The following is a 20,602-nucleotide window of genomic DNA, read 5'->3' as shown; positions in this document are numbered from 1 at the left end:
ATCTAACGATATGGAAATTAAATCTTGATAACTGTTTTTAATATTTGATCTTTTGGGAAAATAATAGTGGAACTGGTTGAGTGACTGACGTATTCTACATTAAAAAGTGACAGATACGTGATTTACATCATTAAAATTTAAAGTGATAAAGTGATACAATTATAAGTGAGGGTTGTGATTTATTTAGGAACGAAGGCAGTATTTGGGGATTCAACTTGCGCTTTCCGACATTATGCGTATTTCGCACACGATTAAGAAAATAATGTAATTCATTTATTTATATGAAGTACAAATGCATCAATCCTTAATCACCCGACTTGTTGAATGTTACTTCGTGAATACACAAATTGCATAACACATTCCCTGAGGACAAACCCAAATGGCCCGTCCCTTTGTGACAGGTGTTAATTAGAGAATGTATTGCAACCACATTATGTCCCGGCACTTTTATGACATGTAATGGACCTAGTCGGTCCCTGAATCTGTAACAACAACATTGGTCTTAAAAAATCAAAGCAGCATAAATGTTACGTAATTCGTATTAAAAAATTGACTGATAAATATAACATGAATATAATTGCCCTTTTGGGGATAACATAATATTGGGAAAATATACTTAAAAGTACATGATTGAAGAATTTCAGAATCAACTGTTTCTTGTAATTTTGACCGAATTCACACAAACTGAATAATTAAACATATGTTTATATAGCTATAATTACATGCATGACACCTACATTATCATGAAATAATAATGTTGGTCATGTTTGTTAATTTGTACATTTCGTTGTTATTGGTATCCTGGGGATGTTGTAATTATACACGTGTTCTGATCTTATTTGACGTAGAATACATGAAAACGATTGGTCAACAGTTTGGTGCGGTCGATGGAAAGGTGTTCAATTACTAAGAAAAGCTATTTAACTGTTTAATACTTAATACGTGTCTTAAAATATGAATTAATTCTTAAGTTATAACATTAGTGCAAATTCACCCGAACGTAGGATGTACATGGACCGATTTCAAAATAGCTAAATTGACAAATTGTTTCCCATAAACCACTGAATATAAACTCACTTAGCCTTTAGAATAGAAAGGCGAATCGTTTCTTAATATATTGTCTTTTAAGCCGATGGAAGTTTAAATCACTACAACCGAGTCCGAGGCGATAAAGGATTATGTGACAAAATCTGGTATCATGGCTTAACTGTATATAAGTCACACTGTCCAAGTTTAATACTCCTCTATATCAGATGACTATTCAAATTTTTAATGGTATCAGGTAGGAATAACTTGGCAAAGCATTCTGTTCTACAACATATAGCCTGTATATTGGTTTGATTTCTATAAATGTAAATACTAACAGCAAAGATGTTTTCCATCTTGTAAAAAGGTGTAATGGCTGTTAGTTTCTCTATATATTTTCTCGTGGCCTGTACCCGTTATCGCCCCACAAATAGTCCGTATAGAGTGAGTGAGTTAAAATTTAACGTCTCATCGGCAATATTTCAGCGTCCGGAATGAATCTTAGTGGAAACATTCTAGGATTAATTCTTGTTCTTGGTACAATTATCCCAAATATGGGCATTATATGCTTGTTCATAACTTCTAACGATTTATGTGAAAGGAGTTATTTAACTGAGTGAGTGAGTATGGTTTACGGCGGTGGACACCAGAAAGGTATCTAAGACTTCTAGGCAATTAATCATAGGGATTTCCTTTTTAACTCGTCAATATCAGAATCTGACTGAAATATTATTCCCAAAGTCATAAATATCAATTCCTTTCATTTTAAGATTAGGTTTTGCACTTGGGAAGACTTTAATTTAACGTGAAATAGAAAGCTTTTGTTTTCTCTGGATTCATTTTTACTTACTTTCATCCATTTGGTAATTTTCTCCAAATCAGCATTAATATTTTACGCAGTAGTATTTGGAATTGTCCCTTTGGAGAATTGTCTGGACCCCACCGCAAACACAGTAAACAGAAATTCCAATGTGAATAATATGTACAATAGTTTGTTGGCTCGACATGCAAGACTCCATAATTTTAGTTATAATGTAAAACTCATAGTAATATTAAATTATATTTAAAACAAATAATTAATGTATTTTACATGGGAGACGAAGCGACACACATTTTATTTTATAATAATGCACAATTTTGAATGCTTTAAACCTGTTGCATTAAACAAATACTGGATTTGATGTAGTCATATAGTGAATCAATATGTGTCTAGTCTTCCAAATGTTCTATTGCGAACACATATAGTGTCAGCGCTCATGATCGCCATATCTATGAATGAATAAAAATATCATCATTAATAAACTCACCTGAGCTCACTGTGTGTTCTGAAGACAAATCGCTGTTAGGCATCCTGCACGTTCACGTTCACCCTCAAATGTACCATAGAAATCTGCGATTGTGCGTGTTCAATGTTCGAATGCATTTTTGCGACAGGCGTTCGTTTATTTTTAAAATTCCACTAATTCATTAATCACACTGAGTTGCTTGCCTCTTCTCCAGTTGCTCACACTCTCAACTGATGTAGCTGCCTTGATTAATTGGAGTCCGGATGTACCTAATTACAAACTCTGTTCTAATTATGCTAATCGTGGAAGTGCATTATACTGGATTCCAAACTTAGTAATCCTTTCACACTAATGATCCTTGTTTACAATAAACGCATGCCAATTGACTAAACAAACATCCTTAAGTAGAAGTATCACAATGGACGGTGTGTACAACTGTTTGACAAACAATATCAACCAATATTTCATATTTAGAATCACCATTACATGAAATCACAGAAACATATATATTAAATTTTACTTTGAAAACTCCAGAACTAATGTCGTGAACGTAATATAATAGGAATTTATTCCAACGATGTGTTTCCTATATATGTTTCCTTGTTCAATTTTAAATTCATGGATTTTTATCTATTATTTTGCAATGATCGTGACAATCGCTAAAAGGCTACTCTCTTGCTATTCCGTTTAGTGGTTATTCTAGTTTAGACAGCGACAGCCTCTCGTTATACAACCAGTGCTTTTCTAACCCCGATTTATTTAAGACAGCGTCTATCATTCGCTATACAAACAGTGTTTTTTCTAACCCCGATTTAGTTAAGACAGCGGCAGCCTTTCCCCATACAAACAGTGCTTTTCTAACCCCGACCTAGTTAAGACAGCGGCAGCCTTTCGTTATACAAACAGTGCTTTTCTAACCCCAATAAAGTTTATACAGCGGCAGCCTTTCGTTAAACAAACAGTGCTTTTCTAACTCCGACCTAATTAAAACAGCAGCAGCCTTTCGTTATACAAACAGTGCTATTTCAAACCGCAATCTAATTAAGACAGCGGTATTATTTACATTATCTGTTACTAAAATCTGCACAAATGTTCTATTTCTTATGTAAAATGCTGTCAACATCAAGAAATAAAAATTATTTCATAACACTCCAAATATAGTTGCCATAATGAAATAGTATTAACCTGTTATTGTCACGTGCAAAAATACTGTTCGGTAACATTAGTTTTTAAACCCAAAGAAAACCTCTTACGAGTTCAAAAAATTCAATGAAGCAGTGGTAAAATCTATCCATATATACAAAATTGTATAGTTTTGGAAATACCAACTATACAAAATTGTATATTTTGGAAATACCAAATATACAAAATTGTATATTTTGTATATATGGGTATTTTTTCTTGTGTTTGACAAAAGTCCCGAACTCTTGCCACCAGGACGTTGCTTCCTCTTGTCCTGTGTATGGCCTCAGCTTAATATGTGGTGTGGCCATTGTATGGGAGGGAGGTTCAGCTGCTGAAGGAGAGGCTGTTGAAGCAGATGAAGAGGATGTAGATGGCGCTGGTAAGGATGTTGTCCTGGACGTTGATGCCGTTGCTCTTGACGCCGTTGATGACGTTGTTGCCGTTGATGACGTTGTTGCCGTTGATGACGTTGGTGCGGGGATGGTTAGGGAGGGGGAGGCTGGAAGGGGTGATTCCTGCGTCTTGAGCAAACTGGTTAAGTTCAACCTTGGCTCAGGCCGTCGAAGCTTCTGTTTGTAGTTGGTAGGCGTGGCACCGGTCATCTAGGATAAGCTCCACCAATTGAAACCGTCCTTTTTTAGGGGACCGTTTATACCTAGCATTGTTACGGGGAATTAACTCCGGGATCTCCACGCCTTCAAAAACAGACAGAGAGGTTTTCAGGCGAAATGCAGGAATCTTTATTATATGTGACGTCACAATGCAACAACATACATTCAAAACAATTCAGTATTATATTTCATAGTTTAGACATCATAATAAGTAATTAAATAGTACAGCATTAAGATATTGAAATCAATAATTAAGAATGATAATGAGTTACATCATTACAGCATAGTAAAATATTTTCTGGTGCCTTGTTGGAAATATAACAATGATAACATAGTTGTAACCAGGGTAACTGCGGCACAGATACCTGGGGCTTAAGCCGGGCGTCACGGTACGTGCACCACGTGAACAATGGCCGGCGGCCAAGCGTGCGTCGAACCGTAGCCTTAACCCTAACGAGGTAACTGCCGACACTTACTTCAAGATAATGATGATTAAACATTTTAACACTAATCAAAATCTTCTGACGTTTACCAATTATAAGTAAATAACTTATAACATGAGAAACAGTTTATATAAGAAATGCTGGATATTGTATTGTAACTCTTATCTACTAGACTGCCACTGAATTGTCTGTATCTTTATAGACTATTCTACGATATGAAACTCAAAATCAACCGGCGCTTCACGATAGTGCGGATGCACTTATGTGATAAATAGTTAAAAGACATTGCCGAATCTGTGCGTATTTAGCTACGGAAACAGTGTTACTTTTCGTGTATTGTGTTCTAGACATATACGGTCACAGACTGGTTATCTTTAAATACATACATTTAGCTGCCGATGCTATGCTACTCATTATATTGAAACAAGAAATGTTTCCCGTGAAAATACAAACAGTGAGACGAATAACATGACCAGAAATATAAATGCAGATAATAGAACATGTTGACAACCAAGTCACTTGATACAGAAACGTTATACACGTTGAACATATTGTTTAATAAGCATCCACGACTTCCATAACTAAAATGGCGTAATATGTTAGATTGATATTTAAACGACTAGAATACTAATGCTCGTATTTTATCCGGGACGCTCTATTATTCTCTATTATTCAGTATAGTATTTGGTTTCTAGATGAACTGTATGAAATTAACATATAGCAGCCAAATCGTAGATTTTGAACAATACTTTTTAATTAACTGTAACATAAGTTCATTGTACCAGCAGAGTAACAAAGTTAGAATTATTTACAGCACGTTTAACAAAAATGGCAAAGTAATAAGTAAAAGTAACTTACCTTCAAAAACAGACAGAGAGGTTTTCAGGCGAAATGCAGGAATGACTCTATGCCAAGATACCCCTGCATTTATACCCGAGACCTCCAGTCCACGTTTGAAAGCATGTCACTACCCATCTGTCCAGTTTGGGATTGATAACAATGGTTTCCCACATGGTGGTCAAATTATGCAAGTTTTGATGTGCTGACTTGCTTAGTTAATTGTTTATTGGCTGGTCGGCTGTGTTTGAAACTGGTCAGCCGGGTCTAGAATTTCAATTGATCACAATGGCTTCTCACATGTTGGTCAAATTATGCAAGTTTTGATGTGGTGACTTACTTAGTTAATTGTTTATTGGCTGGTCAGCTGTGTCTGAATCTGGTCAGCCGGGTCTAGAATTTCTATAGCGCTAGCTGATTAGCATCTGCCAGCTCGTTTGACTGGTTTCGACAGCTTGCATCTCCAAGCGTTACGTATTATGATAGGCGTCCTGTAAACTATGTAGCGTTTACTGGCTTGGGAATGTGAAACTTAAAGTAGAAGAATATATTTGATTTTGATAAAACTTGAAGAAAAATATGATGATTTTCGCCCTGTTATAATACCTTCACACAAGGCCAGACACCCCATACAGCACAGCTCACCTTGTATCACTGTTACTAAAGTGCAATCGCAGATCAGGCACAAAAACTTCATATCTACCTTGTCTAGGGTGACTATTCTATCAATTCCAATACATGACACCTCCCAATTCTTTATTGCTTTGAAATAATACCGACCCAAAGCCGTCGACTCGCCACTTTAAAACCAACTGGGCACAAATGGCCTACATCAGACCCACACAGAATGGGTGTGTGTCAGAAACAGTTCTCCTCGAGCGGTGCTGTATGGAGTGTCTGCCCTTGTGTTAAAGCATCATAGGATAGTACATTTCTGACACTCGTGATTGATCTAGAAATATTTAAGCTTCGACACAAGGTCCTGTGAGTCAGAAACCAATTTTCACCCTCTGTGCCTTGTTTTCAAATGCTCACAGAAATAAAGACGTGTACCTATGAAAGATGAACACAAGAAAGTCTGTCACAAGAGAATAATATTTGCATTTCTTTTGCCGTTACAAGGCAAATGGAATTTTGACAGACAAATTTCTTCGTTTCATTAATTTTTGACAGTCTTTTTTTACCATCATTACCGCAATTTCAATACTTATGTTGAATCTGTTTCTTGTTTTCACAGCTGAAAGGTGTACCATCAGCCAAAGTGGCATCTGAGGTGGACCTTATGTTGAACAACATCGGACTGCAGCCCAAGAGGAAAGCCCAGTCGCGAACTCTGTCTGGTGGCATGAAGAGAAAACTGTCTGTGGGCATAGCACTCATAGGTGGATCTAAGGTAGCTAATCTCAGTGGGAAAACTGTCTGTGGGCATAGCACACATAGGTGGATCTAAGGTAGCTAATCTCAGTGGGAAAACTGTGGGCATAGCACTCATAGGTGGATATAAGGTAGCTCATCTCAGTGGGAAAACTCTCTGTGGGCATAGCACTCATAGGTGGATCTAAGGTAGCTAATCTCAGTGGGACAACTGTCTGTGGGCATAGCACTCATAGGTGGATCTAAGGTAGCTTATCTCAGTGGGAAAACTCTCTGTGGGCATGGCACTCATAGGTGGATCTAAGGTAGATCGTCTCAGTGGGACAACTGTCTGTGGGCATAGCACCCATAGGTGGATCTAAGGTAGATCGTCTCAGTGGGGAAACTGTCTGTGGGCATAGCACTCATAGGTGGATCTAAGGTAGCTAATCTCAGTGGGACAACTCTCTGTGGGCATAGCACTCATAGGTGGATCTAAGGTAGATCGTCTCAGTGGGACAACTGTCTGTGGGCATAGCACTCATAGGTGGATCTAAGGTAGATCGTCTCAGTGGGACAACTGTCTGTGGGCATAGCACTCATAGGTGGATCTTAGGTAGCTAATCTCAGCGGTTAAAATGTTGGTGGGTGTACAAAGATTTGAGAATTATATTCTGCAAATCAGTAAACCAAGAAATAAGAAGAAGTAATCGTCTTTATGTCAATTAGATGGAGAAAACATTGTTCAGGAATAGGGCATAGCACTCATAGGTGGATCTAAGGTAGCAAATCTCAGTGGGAAAACTGTCTGTGGGCATAGCTCTCATAGGTGGATCTAAGGTAGCTAATCTCAGTGGGAAAACTGTCTGTGGGCATAACACTCATAGGTGGATCTAAGGTAGCTCATTTCAGTGGGAAAACTGTCTGTGGGCATAGCACTCATAGGTGGATCTAAGGTTGCTAATCTCAGTGGGAAAACTGTCTGTGGGCATAGCACTCATAGGTGGATCTAAGGTAGCTCATCTCAGTGGGAAAACTGTCTGTGGGCATAGCACTCATAGATGGATCTAAGGTAGCTAATCTCAGTGGGAAAACTGTCTGTTGGCATAGCACTCATAGGTGGATCTAAGGTAGCTAATCTCAGTGGGAAAACTGTCTGTGGGCATAGCACTCATAGTTGGATCTAAGGTAGCTCATCTCAGTGGGAAAACTGTCTGTTGGCATAGCACTCATAGGTGGATCTAAGGTAGCTAATCTCAGTGGGAAAACTGTCTGTGGGCATAGCACTCATAGGTGGATCAATTAAGGGGGGCATGGGTGGCCCAGTCGTCTAAGGCGCCGCGATTCGCCGTGCAGAGTTGCCTCCCTTGGGCACGCAAGAAACCTATGATTGCGGGGTCTAATCCCGTTTCGCCCAGATTATGTTTCTAGGTTTGTCAGCACCCTACCCGTGCTGGTGGGTTTCACCAAAGTGGTAAACGTCTGAGACCTGCATCACTTCGGGCTTTCCTCCCACATTAAGCTGACACGCTGCGATATACCTGGAATACTGTTAAAAGCAGCGTTAAACCCAACTCACTTACTCACTCATCTCAGTGGGAAAACTGTCTGTGGGCATAGCACTCATAGGTGGATCTAAAGTAGTTCATTTCAGTGGGAAAACTGTGGGCCTAGCACTAAAGGTGGATGAAAGGTAGTTCATCTCAGTGGTTAAAATGTTGGTGGGTGTACAAAGATTTGAGAATTATATTCTGCAAATCAGTAAACCAAGAAATAAGTAATTGTCTTCATGTCAATTAGATGGAGAAAACATTGTTCAGGAAACAGCTAGCAGTCAAGGTGACGGGTCCAATGTTCTACTGATTATCAGGTGGTGATCCTGGACGAGCCATTCTCTGGTATGGACCCGGATGCTCGTCGGCACATCTGGACCGTGCTGCAGAACAACCGGGCAGGCCGGACAATGGTGCTGACCACCCACTTCATGGACGAGGCTGATCTGCTGGTGGACAGGATTGCCATCATGGCCGAAGGGGTTGTCAAATGTTGTGGCAGCTCTCTCTTCTTGAAGAATAAATATGGTAAGATGGAATTGATACATAATGTCATCTGTTCCTGAATAACAGTTATATCTGCTCAGTGTCAAGATTTTATTCCATATTCTAGCATCAGTGAATGAAACAGATTACCAAATTCCCTTCATCTCTCCTGTAGGTGTTGGCTACAACATTGATGTGTGTGTAGAGTTACCTGCCCTTGTTTAATACCTCCATCTCTCCTGTAGGTGCTGCCTACCACATTGAAGTTTGTTTAGAGTTACCTGCCCTTGTTTACTCCCTCCATCTCTCCCTCCTGTAGGGGCGGTCGGGTAGCCTAGTGGTTAAAGCGTTCGCTCGTCACGCCGAAGACCCGGGTTCGATTCCCGACTTGCGTACAATGTGTGAAGCCCATTTCTGGTGTCCCCCGCCGTGATATTGCTGGAATATTGCTAAAAGCGGCGTAAAACCATACTCACTCACTCTCCCTCCTGTAGGATCAGGCTACCACATTGAAGTTTGTTTAGAGTTACCTGTCCTTGTTTACTCCCTCCATCGCTCCCTCCTGTAGGATCAGGCTACCACATTGAAGTTTGTTTAGAGTTACCTGCCCTTGTTTACTCCCTCCATCTCTCCCTCCTGTAGGATCAAGCTACCACATTGAAGTTTGTTTAGAGTTCCCTGCCCTTGTTACTCCCTCCATATCTCCTGTATAGGTGCTGGCTACCACTTTGAAGTGTGTTTAGAGTTACCCCCCTTTTTTACTCCCACCATCTCTCTCTCCTGTATAGGTGCTGGCTACCACATTGATGTGTGTTTAGAGTTACCTGCCCTTGTTTACTCCCTCCATCTCCCCTGTAGATGCTGGCTCCCACATTGAAGTTTGTTAAGAGTTACCTGCCCTTGTTTACTCCCCCCATCTCTCCCTCCTGTAGGTGCTGGCTACCACATGGTCATAGTGAAGGAACCTCAGTGTGTGGTGGGGAATATCACTGCTCTTGTCACCAAGTACATCCCTGAAGCCGAGCTGGAGAGCAACATTGGTGCAGAGCTGTCTTACATCCTGCCACAGGAGAGCTCCCACCACTTCGAGGAGCTGTTCACCCAGCTGCAGCTGGAGCAGAAGCAGCTGGGCATCTCCAGCTTCGGCGCGTCAGTCACCACCATGGAGGAGGTGTTCCTCAGGTGGGGACCATCACACAGGAGTCTTGTAAAGCAGCACTTTGAGCTGTTATAGCTGAATCAATTAGAACAAAGCTTTGTGGGATCATACATGTATTAGAACAATTACTTTCTTATTTTACAGATTTCAGGATGCAAAATATCAATATTTGTAAGGTTTTATATTAGATTAATTTCTAAAAAAAGACCCGTTTTGAAATAATTGTTTTAATACAATGCAAAACATATCATTTAATAATGCATTGACCACGGCATGTTTAATATATTTTCTTTCACTTTTGCAAAAGTTTTTTGCCTAAATCAAGAGAATATATTAATCTGAAATTTCGAAGGTAATAGGTCCCTGAGCATTAAAAGGGATTACCGGTAGGTCAACTTCAACACCAAACTGAAATGTTTTCATTGCTGTTTCATGCAGTTTGTTTTATTTTTCAGAGTTGGAGAGGACAACATTAGTCATCTCCGAGAGAGGCTGCAGAAAGGGGGCATGAACCTACCAGTCATGAAGGGCTCCCCAGGGGCTACTGGAGCTGATAACATGCCATTTGACATGTCTTCCAACTCCTCCATCAACACGCACCTAGGTACTTCACAAACCTATTGAGCAAGGGTTACTTTCATCAGGAGGTAGCATTTGTCTCACGCTTGCTTGTTTGTTGATACCTAATTGCACAAGCCTGCATGACCTTAAGCATTGTCTTCAAGTGCTATTGAAAATACTTTCTGAGCGTAAATTCAACTGATGGAACTTACAAATGAAGTCAACAAATTTTGAAAATAAACTAGCGCTTGAAGATTATGTTTAACATGTTTAATAATTTGTTTTGATATTTAACTAATTTTTTACTAATTTCACACATTTATAATATTATTTTTCACACAAATAACTAATCAGTACAGGAGAAACTGGTGAACTTTATACACAAAATTAAAATAATCTGCTTAAATATAACAGATTTTACAGGTAAACAAAACTTTCATAATGAGATGCAGTCAGATTGTCCTGTACAGCCGTACACTACTGTACTAATGGTACTTCTGTTATTGGTAACTTATTATCAGGAATGAGGTGATGCTTGAATTTCAGATTCTCAAACGTACGAGCTTGATACTCGCAACAGTGTCAGCGGTACCGGCAGTAAGTGCTGTGTGCTCACCTATCTGACCCTCCACGTGACACTGCTTATAAAACTGCTTGTATATTGTGCAATAAGTCCCTGTTTTGATCCACATTTTTCTTCTTTTTGCTCTCATTAATAGGGCTTGGATGAGTCCAAGTTTACTACCCGGGTGCCCAACACCCTGTTGCCCGATCCTAAAGGGTACCAGCTGTAGGTCTCAAGAGATGAGTACAAAATGTCTGAGAATTGTTTGAACGGAGCTCTGACAAAAAGTATTTAGATACTCCCCTACAGTATAAAACAATCTGATAACGTATACACTGAAGTTGACTGAAGCTTTATCTTTATTCAAACCCATAAAAGTCAGAAGCTTTGTGTGCATTGTCAGAAAGAAATGCCAGTATATGTAGTGTCTTGTAGTGTAACCATGGAGTTCTAGATAAGTTTTCATCATTAAACAATATGTCACGTGTCTAACCATGGACCCGGATAGTCATCTGGGTACCCGGATCCTACACAGTACCCACCCGGCCCGAGTACCCGAGTCACTCAACCCAGCCCTACTCATTAATACAAACTTGTAGTTTTGTCTTCTAGTGATTCAGGGGCGGTCGGGTAGCCTTGTGGTTAAAGCGTTTGCTCGTCACGTCGATGTCCCCGGTTCGATTCCCAACATGGGTACAATGTGTGAAGCCCATTTCTGGTGTCCCCCGCCTTGATATTGCTGGAATATTGCTAAAAGCGGCGTTAAATCAAACTCACTCACTCACTCACTTCCAGCAATTCCTGATTATGTAATTTTTATCTTGTGTTTTTAAACTCTTCCAATCTCATTAAAATCAGATCTTAGTTCTCGCTACCGCTAAACAAAGATCTAAGGACATCCCATTAGGGGTTACGTCAGAACGACCATTCATCCGACCAATCAGAGCGTCGCTTACCAGATCATGAAAGTGACAGTCGGAATGTAATTTCTCATCATGCAGCCTCGAAAACTTTAAAACTTAGTATACCGAACGATAGTTACGGGCTTAACGACTGAATCTATACAATCTAGACCATATATTAGCCATTCGAGAATGTTCTTTTGTTCAGGTTTCAAATTTTCAAGCGGGAATTTGTCAAAAAAAGTCTCGATGTGTAGTCACCGATTTGAAATTAGTGCCGTAAAGCACGAGAAAGCTGTATTCTGATTGGCTAATGTCGACGTCTTGTCAATAATTCCATTGGTCGGTCAGAGTTCACGAAAGGTCGGCCTGACGTGACCCGTAATGGGATGTCCTCAGATCATTGTTTAGCGGCAGCGAGAACTAAGATCTCATTTTAATGAGATTGTAACTCTTCACGCGATTTTATATTTCATCATAATATAATGCTTGCAATTCTTATCACTGATTAGCATGATCAGATGTGATAAACATATTTTGAAATTTTAATGCATTCAGAAATTGTTATAATGTGGAAGTTTAAGTTTTGATCAGAAACATTTAAATAACAGTGACTTGGTGTTCTCTTTCATGCTTAAAAGGTCACAAGTAAAATATAAGTATAGTTGCTTATTTCTTGACCAGAACTTATTACAATTATAAAAATCATTATTACATAAATCTGACTCGCGAAGATGCGGAGTAGAGTAGATCTTCAGCAACCCATGCTTGCTATTAAAGGTGAATAAGCTTGTAAGAGGGGACTAAAGGGATTGGGTGGTCAGGCTCGCTGACCTGGTTGATGCATGTTATCGTATTCCAATTGTGTGGATCGATGCTGATGATGTCAATCACTGGATTGTCTGGTCCAGACTCGATTATTTACAGACCGCCATCATATAGCTGCAATATTGCAAACAAACAAAGAAACAAACATAAATCAGTAATCCTAACAGCTCTTAAGCCATCTATTACCTTACATTATCAAATTTTCAAAGTGACAATAACAAGATTGCATCTGCATATTTTACAGTTCTATGTCATATAGTTACTTATGTACATATATATATATTAACTACTGAATAATAATGTTTGTATCTTATGTATATATAATGTATATAAACAAGAATGTATCTACTGCTGCAAACCTATTTAATTACCCCTTGAAATACCCGGGAATATATTGAGATATATATTGATGATGGTAAATTAATGTGGTGATACTTGTTTGTTACAGAAACATGTTTTTAATCTTCTTTTAGAAAAAGTACATTGATGCCAAATTGTCTTTTCACATTTAATGAATGTATGACTCTGTATTTAATATGAAGAATATTTTTGAGGCTCATAACATTCATATATGTCTTATGTGATGGCTTGAAGTATCACTGCGCGAAACCTTGAGCCCTTCCTCCATTAACTTGAGCTACAGTGTCTTGGTGCTGTGTTTTATTGAAGGAACATATCATGGTCTTGTCATTTCTGTTGTTGAGCTTTGTCTAGTGAACAGTGCAGATTATCAGTAGACATTTTTGGAAAATACCACCATAGCGATTCTGGGTAGAATTGTTCCCCAGCAGCCCATATGTCTTAAGAGACAACTTAATGGAACGGTTGGCCATTGCATGCCCACATGGCATGTCTTCCAACTCCTCCATCAACACGCACCTAGGTACTTCACAAACCTATTGAGCAAGGGTTACTTTCATCAGGAGGTAGCATTTGTCTCACGCTTGCTTGTTTGTTGATACCTAATTGCACAAGCCTGCATGACCTTAAGCATTGTCTTCAAGTGCTATTGAAAATACTTTCTGAGCGTAAATTCAACTGATGGAACTTACAAATGAAGTCAACAAATCTTGAAAATAAACTAGCGCTTGAAGATTATGTTTAACATGTTTAATAATTTGTTTTGATATTTAACTAATTTTTTACTAATTTCACACATTTATAATATTATTTTTCACACAAATAACTAATCAGTACAGGAGAAACTGGTGAACTTTATACACAAAATTAAAATAATCTGCTTAAATATAACAGATTTTACAGGTAAACAAAACTTTCATAATGAGATGCAGTCAGATTGTCCTGTACAGCCGTACACTACTGTACTAATGGTACTTCTGTTATTGGTAACTTATTATCAGGAATGAGGTGATGCTTGAATTTCAGATTCTCAAACGTACGAGCTTGATACTCGCAACAGTGTCAGCGGTACCGGCAGTAAGTGCTGTGTGCTCACCTATCTGACCCTCCACGTGACACTGCTTATAAAACTGCTTGTGTATTGTGCAATAAGTCCCTGTTTTGATCCACATTTTTCTTCTTTTTGCTCTCATTAATAGGGCTTGGATGAGTCCAAGTTTACTACCCGGGTGCCCAACACCCTGTTGCCCGATCCTAAAGGGTACCAGCTGTAGGTCTCAAGAGATGAGTACAAAATGTCTGAGAATTGTTTGAACGGAGCTCTGACAAAAAGTATTTAGATACTCCCCTACAGTATAAAACAATCTGATAACGTATACACTGAAGTTGACTGAAGCTTTATCTTTATTCAAACCCATAAAAGTCAGAAGCTTTGTGTGCATTGTCAGAAAGAAATGCCAGAGGAAGTAGTGTCTTGTAGTGTCACCATGGGGTTCTAGATAAGTTTTTCATCATTGTCAACGTGCATGTTGACGGGGAATTAGCTCTTGGGGGAATAAAGGACAAAATCGACATCACTGTCCCGGAACGCTTTATGCACAACATGTAAACAATAAACAACAATTGCACAATGAGCGGAATACCTGCTCTGACAACACAAACACAGCGATGAGCTCCAGCTCACCTCAGGGCGTTTCCTACGAGCAGCATATCCTGCTCGAGGTCGTCCCTATGCCAGCACTCGGAATACCAAGCCTGACTAACACCGTAGTAACTGTGTAATGGTAGCACATATATAGTAATGAACAACAATGGACAGACAAAGAGACAACGACGTTGCTTTGGACATATGGGCGTGATTAACAAACACAGTTCATGGGATGATCAATTAGGGCAATAAATGCCATACTATAAAAAGCAGAAGTTAAAGGGAAGTGATATGGTAGTCCAAGCTGACAGACAGTCAAAATACAATGAAATGTTGGTGAGGATTAACAACGGGGATTAGCGCCTAAAACGTAATGACAATTAAGTTATGGAGACATGGCTACAGGGTAAATTGCCCTTGAAGTCAAATGTACTGCAGACAATGGTAGTCATAAATCAGTCGCTATGACAACTTCCCTCCGTTCCGTGAAGCTTGGACCCCAAGCTTTGACAAGTCCAAATTGATATGTGTGAACTTTTTCACCAACGGAAACAATAGTGCAAAATGTGAACAAAATCAGTTAGATGAATTCATGATATCGTTGAAATTCTTGTGCAACAAATATACCTATGCAATGACTGTATGAAAGTGATCATCTAGCCAATTTGATTAAGTGCCAGTTTGAAAGTGATCTTTGTAATGTGCAAATTCACTACGAGTTAATTACCGCTTTGGACAGATTCAATAAATATATTATTGAGGTTCTTTGAATTCAGGAGTATGGTTTGGCGGTGCGACTCTGTACTGAATAATGATAATGAGTAATGTCATAAAAAGTACAAATTAAACATCTCAGCAAATATTTCACATAAAGAAATTTGAAACCAAGAGTCTAACTTTACCGCGCGACTCAAACGTTACGTGTGGGTACGTTCGCCCGTTTAAGTACAATGGGTGCTCTTCCCGTGTCTTTGACGGAGCTTGCCCATATATTGTGGGTGCTATGCCCAAGGAAAATAATAATCCTTAATTCCGACATCAAAATTCTGAAATGCTGAATACCGCTGTGCTGTTAATTACTTAATACTGACATACAATATACATGTGTGTGGGTGGATAACCCAAGAAAATCCCTAATCTGAATTCAAAGTCCAAGACAATACTTTCAATTTTGTACCAAACTGTGCACATTAAAAACTTGTAACGAATGACAAATTTGGTCGTTTAGATTTTTGAAATTACGAGTCTAACTTTCAGGTGTGACTCGATAACCCTACAGCTTAGGTTTGTCTGGGCCCTAGCTGTATCTATATGTCTGGCGTGGCCTAGAGACATTTCAAAGATTCCCTACACAATAACTTCAAATATCTAGCGTGACTAAACATGGAATTGGAGTATATTGCACATATAAAAATTAATTTTGGAAAGACACATTTTGGCATTAATATACTGGCTTTGATTAAACATACCTGGTTGCACTTATCAACAGTCACACATCATATATCCTGGATTGAGTCCATGTAAGTAAACACAAATTAGTAAGTCCCAATGAGATATCTTGTACACAGTGTCCATCTTGTAGGTGTCCGTGAGGCGGTTTCTGTATGATCTGCATCATGATGGCTGTGGTCAGGATCACTGCGGGATAGGCGTTTATACTTCCTTGGTCCTGTGTATGAACGAAATCTTGAGAGATTCGGAGAGATTCCTGTTGTTTTCTTCAATCTTGTTTCTTCATGGCTCGAGTTGATGATTGTTCTTCAGGGTGGTAGGCATACAGAGAGGTTACTGAATCGGGAGTAAACTCAAGCGTTACTCCAGCCGGATTCTAACACCAGTTGACAACGTGCATGTTGACGGGGAATTAGCTCTTGGGGGAATAAAGGACAAAATCGACATCACTGTCCCGGAACGCTTTATGCACAACATGTAAACAATAAACAACAATTGCACAATGAGCGGAATACCTGCTCTGACAACACAAACACAGCGATGAGCTCCAGCTCACCTCAGGGCGTTTCCTACGAGCAGCATATCCTGCTCGAGGTCGTCCCAATGCCAGCACTCGGAATACCAAGCCTGACTAACACCGTAGTAACTGTGTAATGGTAGCACATATATAGTAATGAACAACAATGGACAGACAAAGAGACAACGACGTTGCTTTGGACATATGGGCGTGATTAACAAACACAGTTCATGGGATGATCAATTAGGGCAATAAATGCCATACTATAAAAAGCAGAAGTTAAAGGGAAGTGATATGGTAGTCCAAGCTGACAGACAGTCAAAATACAATGAAATGTTGGTGAGGATTAACAACGGGGATTAGCGCCTAAAACGTAATGACAATTAAGTTATGGAGACATGGCTACAGGGTAAATTGCCCTTGAAGTCAAATGTACTGCAGACAATGGTAGTCATAAATCAGTCGCTATGACATCATTAAACAATATGTCATGTGTCTAACCATCGATCCGGGTAGTCATCTGGGTACCCGGATCCTACACAGTACCCACCCGGCCCGAGTACCTGAGTTACTCAACCCAGCCCTACTCATTTATACAAACTTGTAGTTTTGTCTTCTAGCGATTCCGGATTATGTAATTTTTATCTTGTGTGTTTTAACTATTCAGACTCTTCAACTCGTATTATTACATATGTTACTTGTAAGGATGATTGTCAATTTTATTCTGAATAATGTTGTTTCCTTGCTGTAAGAGGGGGCACGGTGGTTAAACTGGAATACTGTTAAAAGCGGCGTTAAACACAACACACTCACTCGCTCATTCCTTGCTGTAGGACATTACTTGTTGAAGTATGAGTGAGTGAGTGAGTATGGTTTTACGCCGCTTTTAGCAATATTCCAGCAATATCACGGCGGGGAACGCCAGCAATGGGCTTCATACATTGTACCAATGATGGGATTCAAACCTGGGTCTTCGGTGTGTCAAGTGAGCGCTTTAACCACTAGGCTACCCGACCTATGTAAGTAGTCCAGTGAACATGGTGTAGATAGTTCCTGTGGTCCTCCCCCCCCCCCCCCCCCCCCCCCCCAACCTTGGGGTGACTAGAACGTGGATTGTGGGGTCACAATGGCTGAGACGGGTGGCCACTAGGGAAGATTAGCTCTCAGCTGTCGCCTGCTTGGTCTACTGCCACTCCATGTTTGATGCTCACACTACCAGCCAATGGTTTGCTTGCTCCGGGACATATGCATAATGCACATGAAGGACCATTAGCTTATATTTAGGGAGACCTTGAAATTTGTTTGAGCGATTTTATGTTTCATCATAATATAATGCTTGCAATTCTTATCACTGATTAGCATGATCAAATGTGAAAAACATATTTTGAAATTTTAATACATTCAGAAACATGGGAGTTTAAGTTTTGATCAGAAACATTGAAATTACAGTACTTAATTTTCTCTTTCATGCTAAAAAGGTCACAAGTAATTGGAAGAAAACACAAATAGCCAATTGTTCAGTGAATCAAATATAAGCATAGTTGCTTATTTCTTGACCAGTACTTATTACAATTATATGAATCATTATTACATAAATCTGACTTGCGAAGATCCGGAGTAGAGTAGATCTTAAGCAACCCATGCTTGCTATAAAAGGCAAATAAGCTTGTTGTAAGAGGCGACTAACAGGATTGGGTGGTCAGGCTCGCTGACCTGGTTGATGCATGTTATCGTATTCCAATTGCGTATATCGATGCTCATGATATCAATCACTAGATTGTCTGGTCCAGACTCCATTATTTACAGACCGCCATCATATAGCTGCAATATTGCTGAGTGCGGCGTTAAACAACAAACAAAGAAACAAACATAAATCAGTAATCCTAACAGCTCTTAAGCCATCTATTACCTTACATTATCAAATTTTCAAAGTGACAATTACAAGATTGCATCTGCATATTTTACAGTTCTATGTCATATAGCTTCTTATGTACATATATATATATTAACTACTGAATAATAATGTGTGTATCTTATGTATATATAATGTATATAAACAAGAATGTATCTACTGCTGCAAACCTATTTAATTACCCCTTGAAATACCCGGGAATATATTGAGATATATATTGATGATGGTAAATTAATGTGGTGATACTTGTTTGTTACAGAAACATGTTTTTAATCTTCTTTTAGAAAAAGTACATTGATGCCAAATTGTCTTTTCACATTTAATGAATGTATGACTCTGCAGTTAATATGAAGAATATTTTTGAGGCTCATAACATTCATATATGTCTTATGTGATGGCTTGAAGTATCACTGCGCGAAACTTTGAGCCCTTCCTCCATTAACTTGAGCTACAGTGTCTTGGTGCTGTGTTTTATTGAAGGAACATATCATGGTCTTGTCATTTCTGTTGTTGAGCTTTGTCTAGTGAACAGTGCAGATTATCAGTAGACATTTTTGGAAAATACCACCATAGCGATTCTGGGTAGAATTGTTCCCCAGCAGCCCATATGTCTTAAGAGACAACTTAATGGAACGGTTGGCCATTGCATGCCCACATGGCATGTATCATTGCTCATAATATCAATCATTTGTTTTTCTGGTCTATACTGGATTGTTTACTGGCCACGGCCATATTGCTGGAAAATGTTTGAGTGCAGTGTGAAATTACAAACAGCAATATATATATATGAGTTTATGGTAATCACTACTCTGAGAACAAAGAATCTCAATTCATTTTCTTGTTTATTCGCTTGTTTGCTATCTAAAGAGTATTAATGGCAGCTAAAACAGCCAAGTTCTATTTAGCTCACTGAACCATAGGTTCTTGGTTTTTACATCATTTTACACAGATTTGCGATTTTTGCAGTAAGATTTTTTATTTCCCCTGGAATGAGTTTTCCCTCTGTTAGCACTTGACATGGATGTTCGTGGATTCATTTTTGAAATTTTATGGTATGAAAACAAATCATATAGGAAAAATATTGCCGAAACTTTGTGTAGAATGATTTAGTTTTGCCGTCTTAAGGATTATTAACACATATGTGACCTGTCAGGAGTTACAAAAGGACCTTACGGGTGCCAGGATACAAAAAAAGACAAAAAAGCATTTCAGCATACATGTCTACTTTCAATTAATCAGACATAAACAGTAATAAGCCAGAAAATGGGAATTTGCAGAAAATGAGTCCAAATATTTGATGCCATGTCATGTAATAAAATATGAGCTGAAGCTTATCAAATGTATTTTTGTGGTCCTAAGATACTGTAAAATACTAAGATACTAAGATACTATAATAAGAATTCAAAATGTAATTTTTACCCACAAGGTGCCATATCTCATGGTTGGTCACATAAAGCAATTAGCTCCAGTGCACTAGCTAGAGCAAGTGTCCCAAATAGGAATAGTATCCTAAGGGCTAGTAGTATGTCAAACATGTCGTTATTCAGACCAGTAGACTTTCGAGGTTACTTTGTATTATAGAAGGGCGCGATAGGGAAGCTAGTCGTCTCGCCAAAGACCCAGGCTTTGATGACCTAGATGGGTACAATGTGTGAAGCCCATTTCTGGGGTTCTCTGCAGTGATATTGCAAAAATATTGCTAAAAGAGGTGTAAGACCATGATTAAATTCATGTTTTTTTAAATAATTCAAAGCAACATTTTTTGTGCAGGCTTGCAACCCAACAGTCAACTTTGACAGTTTAAGCAAATGGTTTGTTTTCATGGAACTTACTGCATCCCATGCACTGAAACCTGATGTGACATGTCTCTCATGTTCTTCTGTTTCTCAGGTCATAGGAAGACATGACAACTGTAAAA

The 20,602-nt window shown here is 39.0% G+C and overlaps 1 protein-coding gene across 1 annotated transcript in view; it reads left to right on the top strand.

Moving 5' to 3' along the window:
• Window positions 1–20,602, top strand: part of LOC124132983 (phospholipid-transporting ATPase ABCA3-like) — a 64,674-nt gene that overhangs the window by 22,164 nt on the left and 21,908 nt on the right. Inside the window, exons 6-9 of the mRNA XM_048400909.1 lie at window positions 6,626–6,781; window positions 8,612–8,822; window positions 9,713–9,962; window positions 10,395–10,543. Of these exons, the coding sequence (XP_048256866.1) occupies window positions 6,626–6,781; window positions 8,612–8,822; window positions 9,713–9,962; window positions 10,395–10,543 (766 nt within the window). The remainder of the gene's footprint in view (window positions 1–6,625; window positions 6,782–8,611; window positions 8,823–9,712; window positions 9,963–10,394; window positions 10,544–20,602) is intronic.

The sequence above is a fragment of the Haliotis rufescens genome, unplaced genomic scaffold (assembly GCF_023055435.1).
Source record: "Haliotis rufescens isolate VD_foot unplaced genomic scaffold, xgHalRufe1.0.p SCAF_20, whole genome shotgun sequence".
Lineage (NCBI taxonomy): Eukaryota > Metazoa > Mollusca > Gastropoda > Lepetellida > Haliotidae > Haliotis > Haliotis rufescens.
This window is presented reverse-complemented; position numbering and strand designations above follow the sequence as displayed.